This window comes from Puma concolor, chromosome C1, assembly GCF_028749965.1.
Source record: "Puma concolor isolate L17-30 chromosome C1, mPumCon1.1.hap2, whole genome shotgun sequence".
NCBI classification, from domain to species: Eukaryota; Metazoa; Chordata; class Mammalia; order Carnivora; family Felidae; genus Puma; species Puma concolor.
This window is the reverse complement of record NC_141674.1, coordinates 184,614,193-184,631,445: the sequence shown is the minus strand read 5'-3', so window position 1 is coordinate 184,631,445 and position 17,253 is coordinate 184,614,193. Positions and strand designations below refer to the sequence as shown.

Below are 17,253 nucleotides of genomic sequence, written 5' to 3'. Positions count from 1 at the left end.
ATCCTCTCTTTGTCTAAGTTTCAAACTTCCTATAATAAAGAAGTAAAGAAACATACACCTTTTGGCCTTGTTGCACCCTTTCCATAGGAGCTCATGAAAAGCCCACAGCTCAGGCTCTGGGGTCCAATTGGCCTGTCTTTGAATCTCAGCTCTCCCATGTAAGGCTGAGTGACCATGGAAAGGCTGGATTGTTACCTTCTGCCCTTCTGTGCCCCTGTCAGTAAAATGGGGATAAGAGTAGTATCCAAATTGGCAGTTGTTTTGACAATTAAATGAGGTGCTACATGTCCAGCACGGCTTGACACACAGCAAGGGCTCAGTAGAAGTTAGCTATTGCTTCACAATTTAGATTAGACTAAACGGCTTACAATCCTATGCAGTTATGGTTTGCACAGCAAGCACAGATCACAAACATGGACATATAGGAAATTATTTCCCTGTCTCAAGAAAGTATGTGTAGTAAAAGAACAACAGTCTAGAAGTTAGCCCCAGGGTGTGCCTTCTTGCCTCATAGTTCTGTGCAAGTCACTTTACCTCTGTGTTAAACCTTCTAGAGAAGGGGTCAAGGTTTCTGATCCAATATTTGTTCTTCACCTCTTTGTGCCGTTACATGTAGAGACAAAAGTATTTTGTTTAAAAGCCAATTCAGTGGAATTACTGGGAAAAATTATAAGACATTGCTGAACAGCATAGATTTAATGGTCACAGCTCTGGGTTTCAAATTCTAGCTTTGTCACTTAATAGCTAAGTGACCTTGGGTGAATTAATTTACGTTGCTTGTTTTGTTTTTTCATCAATAAAAAGAATGTTTGCATAGGCAAATAGCTGCTATTTTAAAAATGTATTCCTACCACTAATACCAATAAATGAAAATAACATCCATTAAATTAATTCATTTATTCATCAAATAATTGTGGAGTGTGTACTATGCACTAGGCATGATTTAGGATACAGCAGTGAGCAATACGCATGAAGTGCCTTCAATCACAGGTAATAAACCAATGGATAAGTAACAGATATCGAATGGTAATAAGTGCTATAAAGATAAAATAAAGCAGGATAAGTGGGATGGAGAATGTCCGGTAGTATGCTGAGGTGGAGGGTGGAGGGCTGTGTTCTGGCTCTGGAAAGCATCCAGGTAAGGTGATATTTGAAGGAGAAGTACCAGGAGAACCATGTGGCCCTCTGGAGGAAGAGCTTTCCAGATAGAGGAAATAGAAAGTACAGATGCAGGGGTGCCTGGCTGGCTCAGTCAGAGGAGCATGCAACTCTTGATCTCCGGGTCGTGAGTTCAAGCCCCACGTTGTGTGAAGAGATTACTAGAGGAAAAAAAAAGACTTAAAAAAAAAAGTACAGGGGCACCTGGGTCTCTCAGTGGGTTGAGCGTCTGACTCTCGGTTTCAGCTCAAGTCATGATCTCACATTTTGTGGGTTCAAGCCCTGCATCAGGCCCTGCTGCTGTCAGCCCAAAGCCTGCATGGGATCCTCTCTCTCCCTCTCTCTACCTGTCCCCCATTTATGGGCGTGCTCTCTCTCTGTCTCAAAATAAATAAATAAACTTAAAAAATAATAAATACATGAATTTTAAAAAATTTTAAGAGTACAAATGCAATAGCCCAGAGGAGGAAATGCATGTATTTAACCATGGGGTAGGAGGTGGGGTTAGTGTGGTTGAACAGAGTGAGTGAGGGGGCATGCTGATGATCAGGGTAGAAGGAGCCCTAATCCTGGGGTGCCTGGGTAGCTCAGTCGATTAAGTGTCAGACTTCAGCGTCAGCTCATGATCTCACCATTAGTGGGTTTGAGCCCCACATCGGGCTCTGTGCTGACAGCTCAGAGCCTGGAGCCTACTTCGGATTCTATGTTTCCCTCTCTGTCTCTGCCCCTGCCCCACCTGTGTGCGTTCACATGCACATGTGCTCTCTCTCTCAAAAGTAAATATTTAAAAACAAAAAAGACTGGTTGTTACTTAAAAAAAAAAGAAGAAGAAGAAGAAGGTGGACTAATCCTAAGGGGCCTGAATGGTCATGGAAAGTTTTGGATTTTATTATCAAGGAGGGAAGAAGCCATTGACTAATTTTCATCAAGGAGTGATATGTCCAACTTGGGTTTTAAGAGATTTCATCTGGAGACCATGTCAAGAATAGATTGCAGTGGGGCAAAGATGGAAAGAAAGTGTTTGCCATAATCCTGGCCAAAGAGAATGGCCCTATGGTGAGAACTGGGTTAATTCTGGATATAATTTTAGAGATGATCATGGATTGAGGGTTGCCACATGACACCTGTTTGTGAATTAGAACAGAGGTGTAGGGGGTTGGGGATAGATGTTTTCCTGCCGGGTGCCTGAGAACCTGAGGACAACTCTGTGTGTTGAGCAAAAGGTGTCCCTTCCTCTCAGCAGACGCATCCCCGTTCCCGGGCATGGCAAAGCTGGGATCAGGAGGAAGAGGCTATCCTTCAACACACACTTGCGCCAGCGTCCCAGGGCCCTTGTATAGGGCTACAACCCTGGTCTTAAGAGGAAAGACAAAGATGACCCCAAAGTTTTGGGCCTGAGCAATTAGAAGTATAGAGTTGCCATTTGCTGCAATGGAGGAGCATGAGAGGCATATATTCAAGTGGAAAGATCAATAGGCAGTTGAATATATAAGTTTAGAAGTGAGGGGTGCCTGAGTGGCTCATTTGGCCTCTGATCTTGATTTAGGCTCAGGTCATGATCTCACGGTTCATAAGTTCAAACCCCACGTTGGGCTCTGTGTCCATCGTGCAGAGCCTGCTTGGGATTCTCTTTTTCTCCCTCTCTACTTTTCTCCTACTCATTCTCTCTCTCTCTCTCTCTCTCTCTCTCTCTCTCTCTCTCTCTCACACACACACACACACACACACACACACAAATGCATATATAAACTTAAAAAAACACTAGTTTGGAAGTAAAAGAAGTTAGAAATGGATGTAAATTTGAAATTCATTAGCATATGAATTATACTGCATATTATAGGTAAGATATGTTTAATACATAACATATAATAGCCACAGTCATTCACAAAAGTAATATAAAGAAAAAGTATTAAAACTTAAAAATTAAGTACTCTTAAATTCTGTGGGTCCTTTTATGTTGAGTTTTTGGTATTGTTGTTATGAACGTATACTTAGGAAAACAACTCAAGTGACTTTTAAAAAGGTAAGATGACGTAAATCCATGTGCTCCTTGCTTTAGCTCCCTTTTCTAGAGGTAGCCAGCATTAACAGTTACTTTTGTATTTTTCTAAGATTTTCTATGAATATAGAAATATACATAGACATAGATATGTGTATATTTGGATATGTTTGCTTTTTATATGAATGAGGTCATGTTATATGTGCTATCTGCAGCTTACAGTTTTTTTTTCTTTTTTTTTTTTTAATTTTTTTTTTCAACGTTTATTTATTTTTGGGACAGAGAGAGACAGAGCATGAACGGGGGAGGGGCAGAGAGAGAGGGAGACACAGAATCGGAAACAGGCTCCAGGCTCTGAGCCATCAGCCCAGAGCCTGACGCAGGGCTCGAACTCACGGACCGCGAGATCGTGACCTGGCTGAAGTCGGACGCTTAACCGACTGCGCCACCCAGGCGCCCCAAGCTTACAGTTTTTAAAAAAGTTTTTGATAGATTTTGTCAAGTCTCCTCAAATGTCATACTATATATACTCCCAGCAACAGAGCATAGATTGCTTTTTTCACCAGGTCTTAACAAATACTGGACATAACCAACCTTTTTTTTTTTTTTTCGAGTTTATTTATTTTGAGAGAGAGAGAGAAAGCAAGGGAGGAGCAGAGAGAGAGAGAGAGAGAGAGCGAATTCCAAGCCACCGCACTGTCAGCACAGAGCTAGCATGGGGTTGATCTCACGGTTTGTGAGATTATAACCTGAGCCAAAATCAAGAGTCTGATGCTTAACCGACTGAGCCACCCAGGTGCCCCTGGACATGACCAAACTTAATCATTGTCAAGCTGGTAGTTGAAAAATACCTTAAAAAATTATATATTTTCTCCATATATTCACTGGCCTTTCATATTTCTTTTTCTGGGAGCTGTCTTTTCATGCCCTTTGTACATTTTCCTAAGTTTTAAAATGGTTTGTAAGAGGGGCGCCTGGGTGGCTCAGTTGGTTGAGCGTGTGACTTCAGCTCAGGTCATGATCTCCCAGTTTGTGGGTTCGAGCCCCACGTCAGGCTCTGTGTTGACGGCTCAGAGCCTGGAGCCTGCTTTGGATTCTGTCTCATTCTATCTCTGCGCCTCCTCTGCTCATCTTTGTCTCTCAAAAATAAATAAATGCAAAAAAAAATTGTTAATGTTTGTAAGAGCTTTTTATGTATTAGAGATATTGATCTTTTGTATGTGCTAAGCCTTTTTTCAAATTCATTGTGCCTTGAGCAATTGCTGCAGTGGGAGAACAAAAAGTGCTGCTGACATAAGAGGGGACTCTGGCTGCTGAAAACCCCTGGAGGCAGATTATTCCTGTATCTCCTTCTTTACTTCCTTGTCCCCCATCTTTCCCCTTCCTGTCCTTATCCCTCTTCTCTCTTTTATTTCCAATGTCCTCAGCCTTGTGTGTGCATATACAATTTTTTACCTTGTAGACTTAATGAAAATTATCCCTCAGTCTTTTCATTTGTGTTTTAGTAATGTGAAGCTTCTTAACCTAACATGGCATAGGACCTCATAATAGGTCTGAACTGGGTGCTGGTACATGAAATACATTTCCATAATTGTGTCTATGTTTTCATTATAATCAACGGGAGAAGTAAAGGAGAAAGGAGGAAGCATCGGCTGGGTACAAGATAGGATGGGGAAGCCTGTGTGGTTTTATTCTTTCTATCTTCCATGGGAGGTGACTTTTATTGCTCTCATTTTTATAAATGAGAAAACAAACTCTAAGTGAAATTTAGAAACTTGCCCAGGGTCCCCTGCTTAGAAATTAAAATGTTGGTGGGGTGCCTGGGTGACTGACTCGGTTAAGTGTCCACCTTCAGCTCAGGTCATGATCTCGCAGCTCAGGAGTTTGAGCCCCTCATCAGACGCTGCTAACAACTCAGAGCCTGGAGCTTGCTTCAGATTCTGTGTCTCCCTCTCTCTCTTCCCTGCCCCCCATCTTGCGCGCTCTCTCTCTCTCTCTCTCTCTCTCTCAAAAATAAACATTAACAAAAAAGAAATCAAAATGTTGGACTGCAACAGGTCAGTATGCTTCTGTTGAATTACCAAGTCTGCATTGTTTTCAGTGATTTTTTTTCCCCCCAGGTTTAACAGAAAAGTATCCTGAAAAAATATTCTAATTGTGTCATTATGTTTAGGACTGAATTGATAGAATTAATGTATTCATTCATTCAGCTGCTTGTCTATATTATATTATTAGATTGATAGATATAAATATAAGAATACATTAATACATTTAGTACGTTTGGAACAAATTATTTGACAAACAAGAAAGAACATGAAGAAATTCATATGTACCAGTGAGGCTTGTGCATTATCATTTTTCAGTCTCTCTGGTTTGCCTGTTTCAATAATTATCCCAAGCATCTTTCAGATGTGCTCTTTGGAGGGGTCTCCAACTGTGACCTTGGAGGCTTAGCCCCTCATGTGGGTTGTTGTGGGATTGGAAGTGAGTGAGCATTTGTGTCATTGGTCTCTTCTTTGCAGGCCTACAACGGGCACCACCAAGCCTTGGAAGTCCTTCTGCAGTCGCTGGTGGACCTGGACATCAGGGATGAGAAAGGCCGCACCGCTCTGGACCTGGCTGCCTTTAAGGGACACACAGAATGCGTGGAAGCACTTATCAATCAGGGCGCATCCATCTTTGTGAAAGACAATGTAACCAAAAGAACCCCACTCCATGCCTCAGGTGGGTCTTGCCACGAGTCTGGTTACTGTAGTTTTACGGCCCACTTATAAGTCCAAGTAAAAGGATGGCAGCATCTTCTTGCATCCCAGCTTTTAAAGTATCAGTTTTCTTTCTACATCAAATATGCCTCCAGTCTTCCAAAATGCTTTTGGTCTACTACCCACTTGGAGATGATTAGTGTTTTATGGCCAGGTAGGCTCTGGCCTTCTTCTTTTAGAGAACAGTTTTAGGTTCACAGCAAAATTGAGAGGAAGCTACAGAGATTGTCTATGCACTTCCTGTCTCCCCCCACATAGCCTTCCCCATTATCAGTATCCCTTACCAGAGTCATACACTTATTACAGTTGATAAACCTACATTGACCCGTCATAATCATCCAAAGTCCATAGTTTACATTAGGGTCCACTCGTTATACATTCTATGAATTTGGACAAATGTATGATGGCATGCATCCAGCATTAGAGTATCATATAAAGTATGATATTGTAAATACTGCCCTAAAAACCCTCTGCACTCTTTTTGGCCTTCTTAACTCAGAAGAGAGTTCAGAACCTTGGCCAATGGCTATCACAAAAATTTCTAAACAGGAGGCAAGGGTAATGTGATCTTCAAATGAGTTACATAGACAAAATCACACAGCATTTTAAAGCATAAAATTAATGATATTTCTGGGCTGTTTCATAAAAGGTGTCATCAGACAGCATCAGTCTGCCCGTCTAAACGATGCTTCTTAGCTTCTGCTCTAATTCTTGATGCATCAGGTCAAATAAATAAAGACTTTACATCAGGTAAAAATAAAGACTCTTAAAAAGTATATGCATATGTATAAAAAAGTAAGTAATTTTCCTTCTATTGGAGATTTTTCTCCACTATACATAAAATAAAACTCTGCCAAGACATTTCTGGCTACATACACAGGTAGATAGAAAGGTAATGTGGAAGAATCTCTAGCTCAGCTAAGACATAAATTCCTTTGAAGTCAGGAATTCAAGGATATCAGCCTTTGATCAGAATAGTAGATATTGTCTTTTTTTAAATTCATTTATTTATTTTGAGAGAGAGAGAGTCTACACATGTCCACATGCATGCACACATGAGCAAGCAGTGGGGGGACAGAGAGAGAGAGAAAGGGAGAGAGAGAATCCCAAGCAGGCTTCGCACTGTCAGCACAGAGACTGATGCAGGGCTTGACTTCACAAACCATGAGATCATGACCTGAGCCAAAATCAAGAGTTGGATGCTTAACCAACTGAGCTACCAGGCACCCCGATATTGTCTTATGAAGAGAAATAACTATCATACTCAGACCATGAAATAATGGGTGGATTGAAAAATAAGAGTAAAGACAGTTTTTCAAAAGACTTTATAATTCTTGTTATTTGGAAAAATGGTAGATCTTGTGGCACTGTTTCTATATATATCCTTGAATTTCCAAACCACTGAAGAAAATCAATATGGAGATTGAAAAATCATGGTGTTACCTAATTATCTGGAAATGATTGCTCCTGGAAGAATTTTTAGCCATGAGGTCAGTAATGGATGGTATGGTTATAAATTATAAATTCTAATTTCCCATCACATTTAGTCTTTTTGGTATTTTTGGTAATATTGTAAAGTGTCATTGCAAAGTTTGGTATTCTAGGCATTCTTGGTATTATTACAAAATTCATATTTAGATCTCTTTTTTTTAGTTTAATTTTATATTTTTAAATTTATATCCAAGTTAGCATATAGTCCAATAATGATTTCAGGAGTAGATTCCTTAATGCCCCTACCCATTTAGCCCATCCTCCCTCCTACAACCCCTCCAGTAACTCTCTGTTTGTTTTCCATATTTAAGAGTCTCTTCTGTTTTGTCCCCCTCCCTGTTTTTATATTATTTTTGCTTCCTTCCCCTATGCTCATCTGTTTTGTATCTTAAAATCCTCATATGAGTGAAGTCATATGATATTTGTCTTTCTCTGACTAATTTCACTTAGCAGAATACCCTCTAGTTCCATCCACATAGTTGCAAATGGTAGCTCTCCTTTTTAAAGATTAGTTGTCCATTATTCACGGCAAACATCATGCTTTTAGTTACCATGTACAGTACTTCCTGACAATTACAAAAGGCCTATTTTTGTTGTGGAAAATTGTCCTTGTTAACAGGTAAACAGTGAAGGATAATCATTGTCACTCATTTGCCACTGTGATATAGGTTGTGGTCCAATGGAGCCCCCTCGTGGTCGAGACCACTCAATCCTTTTGGATTTCCCTCAGGTCATTCATTAAAAAGATACAGGCCGTCATTTGACTCTATTCTCCACAAAATGTCTGCTGTGCAGAAGCTTTTGCTTGTGCTTCCAGAATCTTTTCGAACTCATTTGAGAGGCCAATTGTTTTTTGTTTCAAATTCTGGGAGTACTGTGAGAGACGGGAGCCAGGATGGATATTAGAGGTTTTGGCACAGATCGTTGCCTTGACAGTTGTGGCCTTTGAGCAGTATGAAAAATGGCTGTCACTCACAGCCAGGGAGAGGCTGAGCTAGTCTGGGACAAAGCTGGAGTTGGCAGGCACAACTGAAGGAGATGTTAGCATCTTTTTGCTAGAAGGCAACTGGGGAAAACATAGTGTATGGGAAGCCAGTAAGAATTCTGGTTTGGCGACACTTTTACACTAGAGGGGAATTATAATTACCTGAGGGCTATTAGCTAAGTTCAAAAGTACACCACCCTACCCCCTGCCAAAAAAAAAAAAAAAAAACACCACTGTAGAAATTGGTTTGTTCTCCAGCATACTGGGCGAGTGATGTGAACTTACATAATTTTATTGTCTTTTTCTGTTTGGCCAAAAATCAGATGTCTTTGGAACTATTATGATTATGAGTATTTAATGAGTAGCAAATTCATATAGAAAGAGGAATCCATCAAAATATACCTGTACCTTCATGAACCCATTGTCTATAGTGTGTAGCAATCATTTCTCTGCTGATCATTTCCTTTTAAGCATACATTAAATTCTTGCCTATTTTGCCAGTGGTAATAGGTTTAATGTAATTTTTAAAACAAAAAACAAAACAACAGCAACAGCAGTAGATTGCCTGTACATCCAGTCCCCAAAATTTCCTCCTGAGATACATAAATGGAACATTGCTGAATGAACTGAATGCAGTGGTCTACAAAATGTGGGCATTATTCCTGTAGTTAATTTGTGTTGTGTCAATGAATGGAAGCTAATTCTAATATGCATTGTCCCTGAAAAATATGTCGTTAAGTTAGCATTCTCTCACGACTGGCATGCAATAAAAAGAACTGTAAAATGCAGCTCTTAGAAGAGCCTTTATCAACCTAACATAGCTGCATCTATTCCCTTCTCTCTCCACAGCCATAATGCGGTAAATGCAATGTGTCTTATAGTGTTCTCATTGTTCAGAGAAGAGAGGAGGTCACGTTTAGAATTTTAAACATATTTGTTCTCATCATACTCCCTCAGTGGAAACCCATGTCTTTTGTAAGGCTGTGGGTTCCACTCAGCAACCTGGAGGAAAGTACCTTAGCCCAGTAGATTATCCTTCCAGGAGGCTTACTTCCCAGCCCCCAGGGAGGCACCAGCACTCCCCAGAGTAAAATCTTGCCTGGTGCACACAGGGGTGAGATCTTGTTATTTGGCCCCAGCGGGTCAAGGCCCAGTGGACAGCCCACCTTTGGTTGGCTGGGCGAGAAGAAGAAGGGGCAAGGCGGTTGCTACAGTCACAGCTCAGCCAGGGAAGGAACTGAGGGGCCAAGGGGACAGGTAGGTAGCAGCCATGGAAGCCAGTGCAAGAGACCCTGGAAGACTGATAAACCTAGGGCAGAAGTTTGAGGAACTCTGGGACAGAGCTGTCTTCCAGCCGCCGAGGGCGCATCCCTGAATCCCCTGGGAGCCTCTAGTCAATCAAGGAGCAGTGACCCCAGGGCTGGGTACCTTTCCGGTTTGAGGCTTTAAGTCACCACAAATCAACTGAATGATTGTTCTTGTCTACCTATAAATGTGAAGTCTAGGAGAAAACAGGCAGGACCTGTTTGCATCTCCTTTCCTCCCTTCCTCTGCTCCCCTTTGCCCTCCTCCCCTCCCATCCTGTTCTACTCTCCTGTTTTCCATCCTCTCCCTTCTTCCTTCTTTTTAAAAAGCGCTAGAGGCAGGCTGGACATGGGATTATATAGAATTGGGTAACTCTCTTCAAGGAACACAAAAGATAGCTAGCTGAAAATTGAGGAGAGGATATCAGTCCCATACAAGGAGGGAAGAAAGGACATCATTTTTAAGGAACACACTCTCAATGCAGGACCAGGAAAATGGTAGGTGAGGACCAACGTGCCCTGATGGAAAGAAAGGGAAGCTGAATCGACTAGTAACAAACATTGGAGCATGGCCCAGCAGCTAGCACCAGCTGGAAACCTGGGGTATCTGTCAGCAGCAGTTGAAAACCACTGATTTGAAGTGTAAATAAATTTCACTTTGGAAGGATACGTGTAGTGCTGGTCTGTTAAAAAAATGTCCCTTATTTTCCTTTTCAGTAATTAACGGTCATACACTGTGTTTGCGGCTATTACTAGAAATTGCAGACAACCCAGAAGCAATTGATGTGAAAGATGCCAAAGGACAGTAAGTCTTTTTAAATCTGGCCTGGGGTTGACATTTCAATCACAATAGGTAACTGGTTAATTCTTTAAACAGTTAGGAGGGCTGCCTGCCGAGTTCTAGTTTGAGGTATATATTTGGGTGAAATTAATAGTTGAAAGCCCAAGAATAATGAAAGGCCTTTGTGCTAAAGTATATATCCAAGAAAAGTATGGGGTGGGGGCTGTGTATCTTGATGAAAAAGAGCCAACTTTTGGGGCCATGTGTCCTGGCCTTTCTTTAATTTGTTTCTTCTTTGTATCCATTTCTACCCTCGTCTGAAGCTGCTGCATTCCCATTTTTTTAATTAATAATGACAACAGGACAGACCTCAAGAGGTTATCGCTATCATTAAAAAAAATCCTTCATAATTTTGTCCTTTCTGAGTTTGTTTTTCCAAAGTATTTTCCGTCTGTTAGCCTATTCCCCCACCTAATCTTCTCTTACAGATAGGAAATGCAAAGCCAAAAACAAAGCGCTAGTGACTCACTCCAGACCAATGAATTAGTGTCAGAGTTCAAACCAGAACCTCACTTCCTGGGCCCCAACACTTTGTTTTTAACTCTAGATTTGTCAGAATTTTCTTTAAGGCAATGAAGTTTTGATCAAATAAAATCTTGAGCAGACGTCCAACATAGGAAACTGTGAAAGTAGAGCTGCAATGCTAGAAGTAAGAGGGTCTCCTCCATAGACACACTCCCTCCTCAGTATTTGGTGAATGCTACATGGTTTTGAAAATGATGGGATTAACATGAACCTTGTGAGAAGCAACCCTGTCCCCCTCTATTGATCATTCCCCTGACACCATTCCACATGGCCTTTAGAGACCAGAGGTAGAGCATATAGCTTGTTCCATGGACCTACGGCAAACTGGGGACCCTCAGAAAATATTAAGCAGTTGTTAAGGGGAGAGGGGAGGGGGAGAGAGAGGAGGAAGAGAGAGGTGTTTTCCCTCAGGAAATGATGTGGTTTGGGTTTTTTTTCCACCAATCTTCTTTTTAAAAGCCTAATTTATTTCTCTCCCTAGAACCCCACTGATGCTTGCAGTAGCATATGGCCACATTGATGCTGTTTCATTGTTGCTGGAAAAGGAAGCAAATGTAGATGCTGTTGACATCATGGGCTGCACAGCTTTACACAGAGGGGTATGCACATCTTCCTCAGCTTTAGTAAAGCAATTTTGTAGTGAGCTTGTTTCCTCTTTTTTGCCCCCATATGAATTTTTAGTAAAAACATTATTTTCTAAGATAACTAATAAAAGTCAGTGAAAAGGAAATTACAGGGGTGCCTGGCTGGCTCAGTCAGTACACCATGCAACTCTTGATCGCAGGGTCATGAAGTGGAGCCCCACGTCAAGTGTAGAGATTACAAAAAAAAAAAAAAAGAGAGAGAAGAAATCACAAAATCTTTTGCAAAGGTAAAATAATGGCAGGTACTCTTAGATCCTGCTCTTCAGATTTCATGTTAGATTATGATAATAGATACATGAACACCTGCTGTTGATAGAATTGATTCTGTTTTATGATTATATGCAAATCATACAAAATTTGCAAAAAAAAAAAAAAAAGGTAAAGCTTAAGGAAGAAAATCACAATCACCAGCAATTCTACCTCCTGGAGATAATCACTTTTTAGTAAATATATCTCCATTCTTTTTTGCTGTAATGTGCATTTGTTTTGAATTTTAAAAAGAGAGAATACTGATGATATTATTTGGAACCTGCTTTTTTTTTCTAAGTAGATCAAGGACTTTTTTTCCATGTCACTAAATATTTTTTTTCTTTGTTTAAATGTTTTTATTTAGGGAGGGGGACAGAGAGGGAGAGACAGACTCCTAAGCAGGCTTCATGCTGAGAGACACGGGGCTTGAACTCAACGTACCATGAGATCATGACTTGAGCTGAAATCAAGAGTCAGACACTTAACTGACTAAGCCATCCAGGCACCCCTCCATGTCACTAAGTATTTTTCTGCCGCATTATTTTAATCCTCCATTTTGCTTAGGAGGTATAATTTATTGTAGTGATTACCTAGTTTTCAGTAGCCATGCTATTTCTAATTGTTCTTTTTTACAAATGTGGGCCCATTCGCCACCTAAAATATGTATTCTGTGACAGTTTCCCACCTGAAATATGTATCCTGCTGAAATATGTATCCTTGGATGATTCTTCATACATATCTGCTGAAATTTTTTTAATGCGTGTCAAACTAAATGAAACAAAAACAAATTATGAAATTGCTATTTGGGGATGGTGCTAAACACTATGATAAATGCAAAGAATAAGAACTCTAAGTGGTTAATATCATAATTGTAGTTCTTATTTTTTGAATACTTCCTGTGGCCCGTGTCACAGGCTGGGAGCCTTTGCATACCTCACGAGGCCTCACAACAACCTCCGAGTCATTATGACTATTCCTGCTTATAGGTGGGTAAAGTGAGGCACAGAAAGGCAGATTGTTTTGTCCAAGTGTCATAAGTGGGAGCCAGGATTTAACTTGCACCTTCCTGAATCTGAAGCTGATATTTTCCACTATATCACACTACCTTTCAAGTTTATGTTTGGAGAGTCAAGAGATGTTTCTGAAGCGCTGGTGCTCACATACTTCTCCGTTAGGAATCTTGCTGGGGTTGTGCTACCTCTCCTCTCTGCAGTAGGGCAAAGTCTGCTTGCCTTAAGGCCCAAGTGTATGTCCACTTACTCTGAGCCTAGCCTCACCTAGCCCTGCTTTGCTTCCTGCATCTCTGCCCTTCTGAGATGTGTTTTGTGTTTTTAATTGCAATGCCTCAGATTATGACAGGCCACGAGGAATGTGTGCAAATGCTGCTGGAACAAGAAGTGTCGATTCTCTGTAAAGATTCCAGAGGGAGGACACCCCTGCACTACGCGGCGGCTCGTGGCCATGCCACATGGCTGAGCGAGCTGCTCCAGATGGCACTTTCCGAGGAGGACTGTTCTTTCAAAGATAACCAAGGCTACACGCCACTGCACTGGGCTTGTTACAATGGTGAGTTGATTGTCGTTGGACTGTTTCCAGTAGACTTCCTGCCTGCCCAGTACCACTGTGGTCTCAGTGGAAGTGAGAACATAGTGTAACATTGTAAACCATGGTTTCCAATCTTTCTATATCTAAGATACCCTTTTCCCCCTTCATGACTACCATGATGCCCTAATGCAGTAAAAATTCACTTTCCTCTTTTTTTTTAATTAAAAATTTTTTTCTTAATGTTTATTATTTATTTTTGAGAAAGAGAGAGAACACAAGTGGTGAGGGTTAGAGAGAGAGGGAGACACAGAATCTGAAGCAGGCTCCAGGCTCCAAGCTGTCAGCCCAGAGACCAATGCAGGACTTGAACTCACGAACTGTGAGATCGTGCCCTGAGCCGAAGTCGGATATTTAACCAACTGAGCCACCCAGGCACCTCCACTTTCCTCCTTTTTGTTAACCTCTAACATGTAACTCCTATTCAGAGCTTTGGATGAACTGAAAGAACTAGTTTTAATCAGGGTTTCTGGTTTACATGAGATAACCAGAGATCCTACAAGGAATTAAAATAATAAAGCTAAAAAAGCAAACAAAAAAATATGATGTAATAATCTGTCACAATTGACCACTAGTAGATGCGTGATTTATTTTTTTTGGCATTTCTTTTTATGTCTTATATCCCCTATTTATTTAGTAGCACCTGTTATTTGGGAGATTTTTAAAATTTTATTTCACTTATTTGAGTAAAAAAGGAAAATGCATACTAACTGTAACATATCAAAAATACTGAAGTGCCTAAAGTAAAATTGTCTCCATTTCCAAATTTACTTTCTGATGTAATTTGGTGTATATATATTTCATAATTTTCCCTTGAGAATAATAAATAAATACAATTATATACGCACCTATTTTTAAAAACTAGAATCATAGAGCAAATATTATATAACTTTTTTGTCACTATTTACTTAACTTTCCATTGCAGATACTCTGACAAGTCAATATGTATCACTATACATTGATCTTTTTAATAGTTGTATATTTTGTAGCACATAGCTGGATAGATACAGGCATGTGTGAGTGTGTATACCAGAATCTATTATTTATTCATACCATATCCTTGTTGACGAACATTCAAATTGTTTTCAGGTTTTTTCCTATTACAAACAATGCTGCAGTGTGTATGTTCATATTATGGTAACTCGAGTTCTGTCAGATGTCCCCAAAAGTGAAATTGTTGATAAGAGGGCATACATGCCCTAAAATTTTTTAATTTTAGTAAATTATACCATATTACTTGGCAAAAAGAGTATAAAGATTTTATTACTCCATCAAACGTGTATATAAAACTTACTATCTTCTTAAGCCTCTGCCAGCCCAAGATAGTATGTCTTTTTTTTAATTTTTGTCAGTTTGAAGGGCAAGAAACAGATATTTTTCAATTTGTGTTTCTCTGATAGTGTATTTATTTATGTATTTGTATTTCCTTTTCCAGACGAGGAAAGTGTCCTCTTCTGGACATTACCTTTTTCATCTGTTGCTCATTTTTCCCTACTGAGTTGTTTATCATTTCTCATAGTGTTTGCAGAAGTACCTTGTGTTAGAAATATGAATTCTCCATTTGTTATGTGTGTTACATTTGTCTTTGTTCCTTGTTTATGATATCTTTTTGATGCAGAGATTTTGAACTTTAAATGGTTGAATCTATCAAATTTTTTTCTTTTATTGCATCTAAGTTTCCAGTCTTGCTTAAGCAGGTCTTTCACCCCTAAGTGTATGTGGATATTTCCCCATGTGTTTCTTACTCAACTCCTATAATTTTATTTTTCCATTTTTAATTCTTCTATTAAATTTTTCACTCAAAAACTATGATTATTAGGTCCAGAATGGTTTTGGGGTGCCCTGATATATCAACGTAAGACCTTTCACTATGGTTTCATTAGAGTCCTCCTTTTTTCAGTGGTTCCGACTTTGGTGAGAGCCACATTTTGCTGCTTGTTTGACTTGATTTTGCTCCCTCCCTGCCATTGGTGGATTGTGATTTTTTTCTCTCTACTAATGGATGAGAGCTCCCTACCCCCATCTGAATCAAGCTGTGAGATCTCTCTGGCACTGGAAAACCTACAGGAAGGGGGAAGACATAAGAGTGCTGATTATAGACCGCATAATTTAGACTGGAGTGGGATAGTGTGGGAATGGCAGGTGCCTCTGTTCTTGGGCCCATCCAGGTGCAAGGAGGGAAGGGGGAGACCCTCTCCTGAGCAATCACCTTGCCAGTGCAGCCTTTCAAATCTGAGGTTCAAGCTCTCATTTTCCTAGAATCCCCTCCACTGAGCACTTAGAATATTGAAAGTTGTACAGGGGTCCTCAGTCCTCCCCACACAGATCTGAAATTGGGATTCACATAGTCTTCAAGGAATGGTAGATGTAGATGCTGCATGAAGCTAGGTCCTTTGGGGGGAGTCACACTAATAGAGGGAAGCCCCTCTTCCCAACACTTCAACAGTATCTAGGGTGGTTTGAGTGAGGGTTGGATATAGTTGGAAAGCTAAACAGTATAACTTGAATAAAGTTAGGCGATTTTATATTCATCACTTCATGTGCTTCTTCATCCTAAAAACTGTTTCACCTTTTCTCTCTAGAAGTACAAGAAAGGTTTGGCTTGCATTTTAACACTTAAAATTAGACACATCTACATAATTCTGAGGTGGACCATAAAAGAACTCTAATTTAGCACTAAATTTAACCAAGAAGAGGTTCAGGAGAACAATCTATATTCCAAAGCCAAATAACTTTGCCTTCAACAATTGTACCTCGTCTCACAAAACACATATAGGTCCTTTATCAGCTGAAAACCCCATCATCCTGTGACCTAGGTAGGACGGGCATTACTAGTCTGATATTTTATATATGGGAAACTGAGGCTCACAAATCCCAAGTGAGTTGCCTAAGTCAGGTAACAAGTAAGCTGACAGAACTAGGGCCTTACTCAACTCAAATTCAGTTGATTTAGAAACTACTTGTCATTTTGCTGAAAATAATTCCTCATATTCATTCCTCTACTTATTAAAAAAATACTTATTGGGTACATACTATTTGCTGGGAACTGATCTTGGTGCTGTATTAAACACATGTGTAGTATTTTATAGTCAAAGCCCTTTTTCACCTACATTATCTCAAATACTAAATTCTATTAATCACATCTTCTTTCCTGAATTAGGTTGCATAATTGTAAGTGAACCTATTCGTGAGGGTGAAAGGAGAATTTCCTATGGTAAATATGGTCAAACAGGCATATCTATGTCAAGCATCTGGCAAGAGCTGAGGATGATATAGAATCTATTCCGCTTGCAAATGAGGTCTCTTCTTTATCTCTTTCTCTCCACCAGAACATATGGCCTTCACTGTTTCATTATGTCTCAGAACACCTGTGAGCATAGTTCATAACATTTTGGCATTTTGTGAATTTTATTCCATGGAGAATGAACATGCAGCCAATTCAGGAGAATTCAGTCGAATTCAATACTTAATGAAAAAGAAAATAGATTGCGTTGAACAAAATTTCTTTCTGGGAAACTCCCTAAATTCTTTTGATTCCTTGCAGGTAATGAAAACTGTATAGAGGTACTTTTGGAGCAAAAATGTTTTCGAACATTTATCGGTAATCCCTTTACTCCACTGCACTGTGCAATGTAAGTAGAAATGCTGGAAGTTAATGGTGTTCCTTTAATCCTTTTAACTACATGCAAAGAA

At 40.0% G+C, this 17,253-nt stretch overlaps 1 protein-coding gene across 10 annotated transcripts in view; it reads left to right on the top strand.

Annotated features, from left to right (window-relative positions):
* ANKRD44 (ankyrin repeat domain 44) overlaps positions 1-17,253 on the top strand; it is a 329,152-nt gene that overhangs the window by 289,811 nt on the left and 22,088 nt on the right. For all 10 annotated transcript variants that reach the window (XM_086719206.1, XM_086719211.1, XM_086719205.1 and 7 more), the window contains exons 18-22: positions 5,680-5,881; positions 10,417-10,504; positions 11,547-11,664; positions 13,308-13,524; positions 17,105-17,192. In XM_086719206.1, the coding sequence (XP_086575332.1) occupies positions 5,680-5,881; positions 10,417-10,504; positions 11,547-11,664; positions 13,308-13,524; positions 17,105-17,192 (713 nt within the window). The remainder of the gene's footprint in view (positions 1-5,679; positions 5,882-10,416; positions 10,505-11,546; positions 11,665-13,307; positions 13,525-17,104; positions 17,193-17,253) is intronic.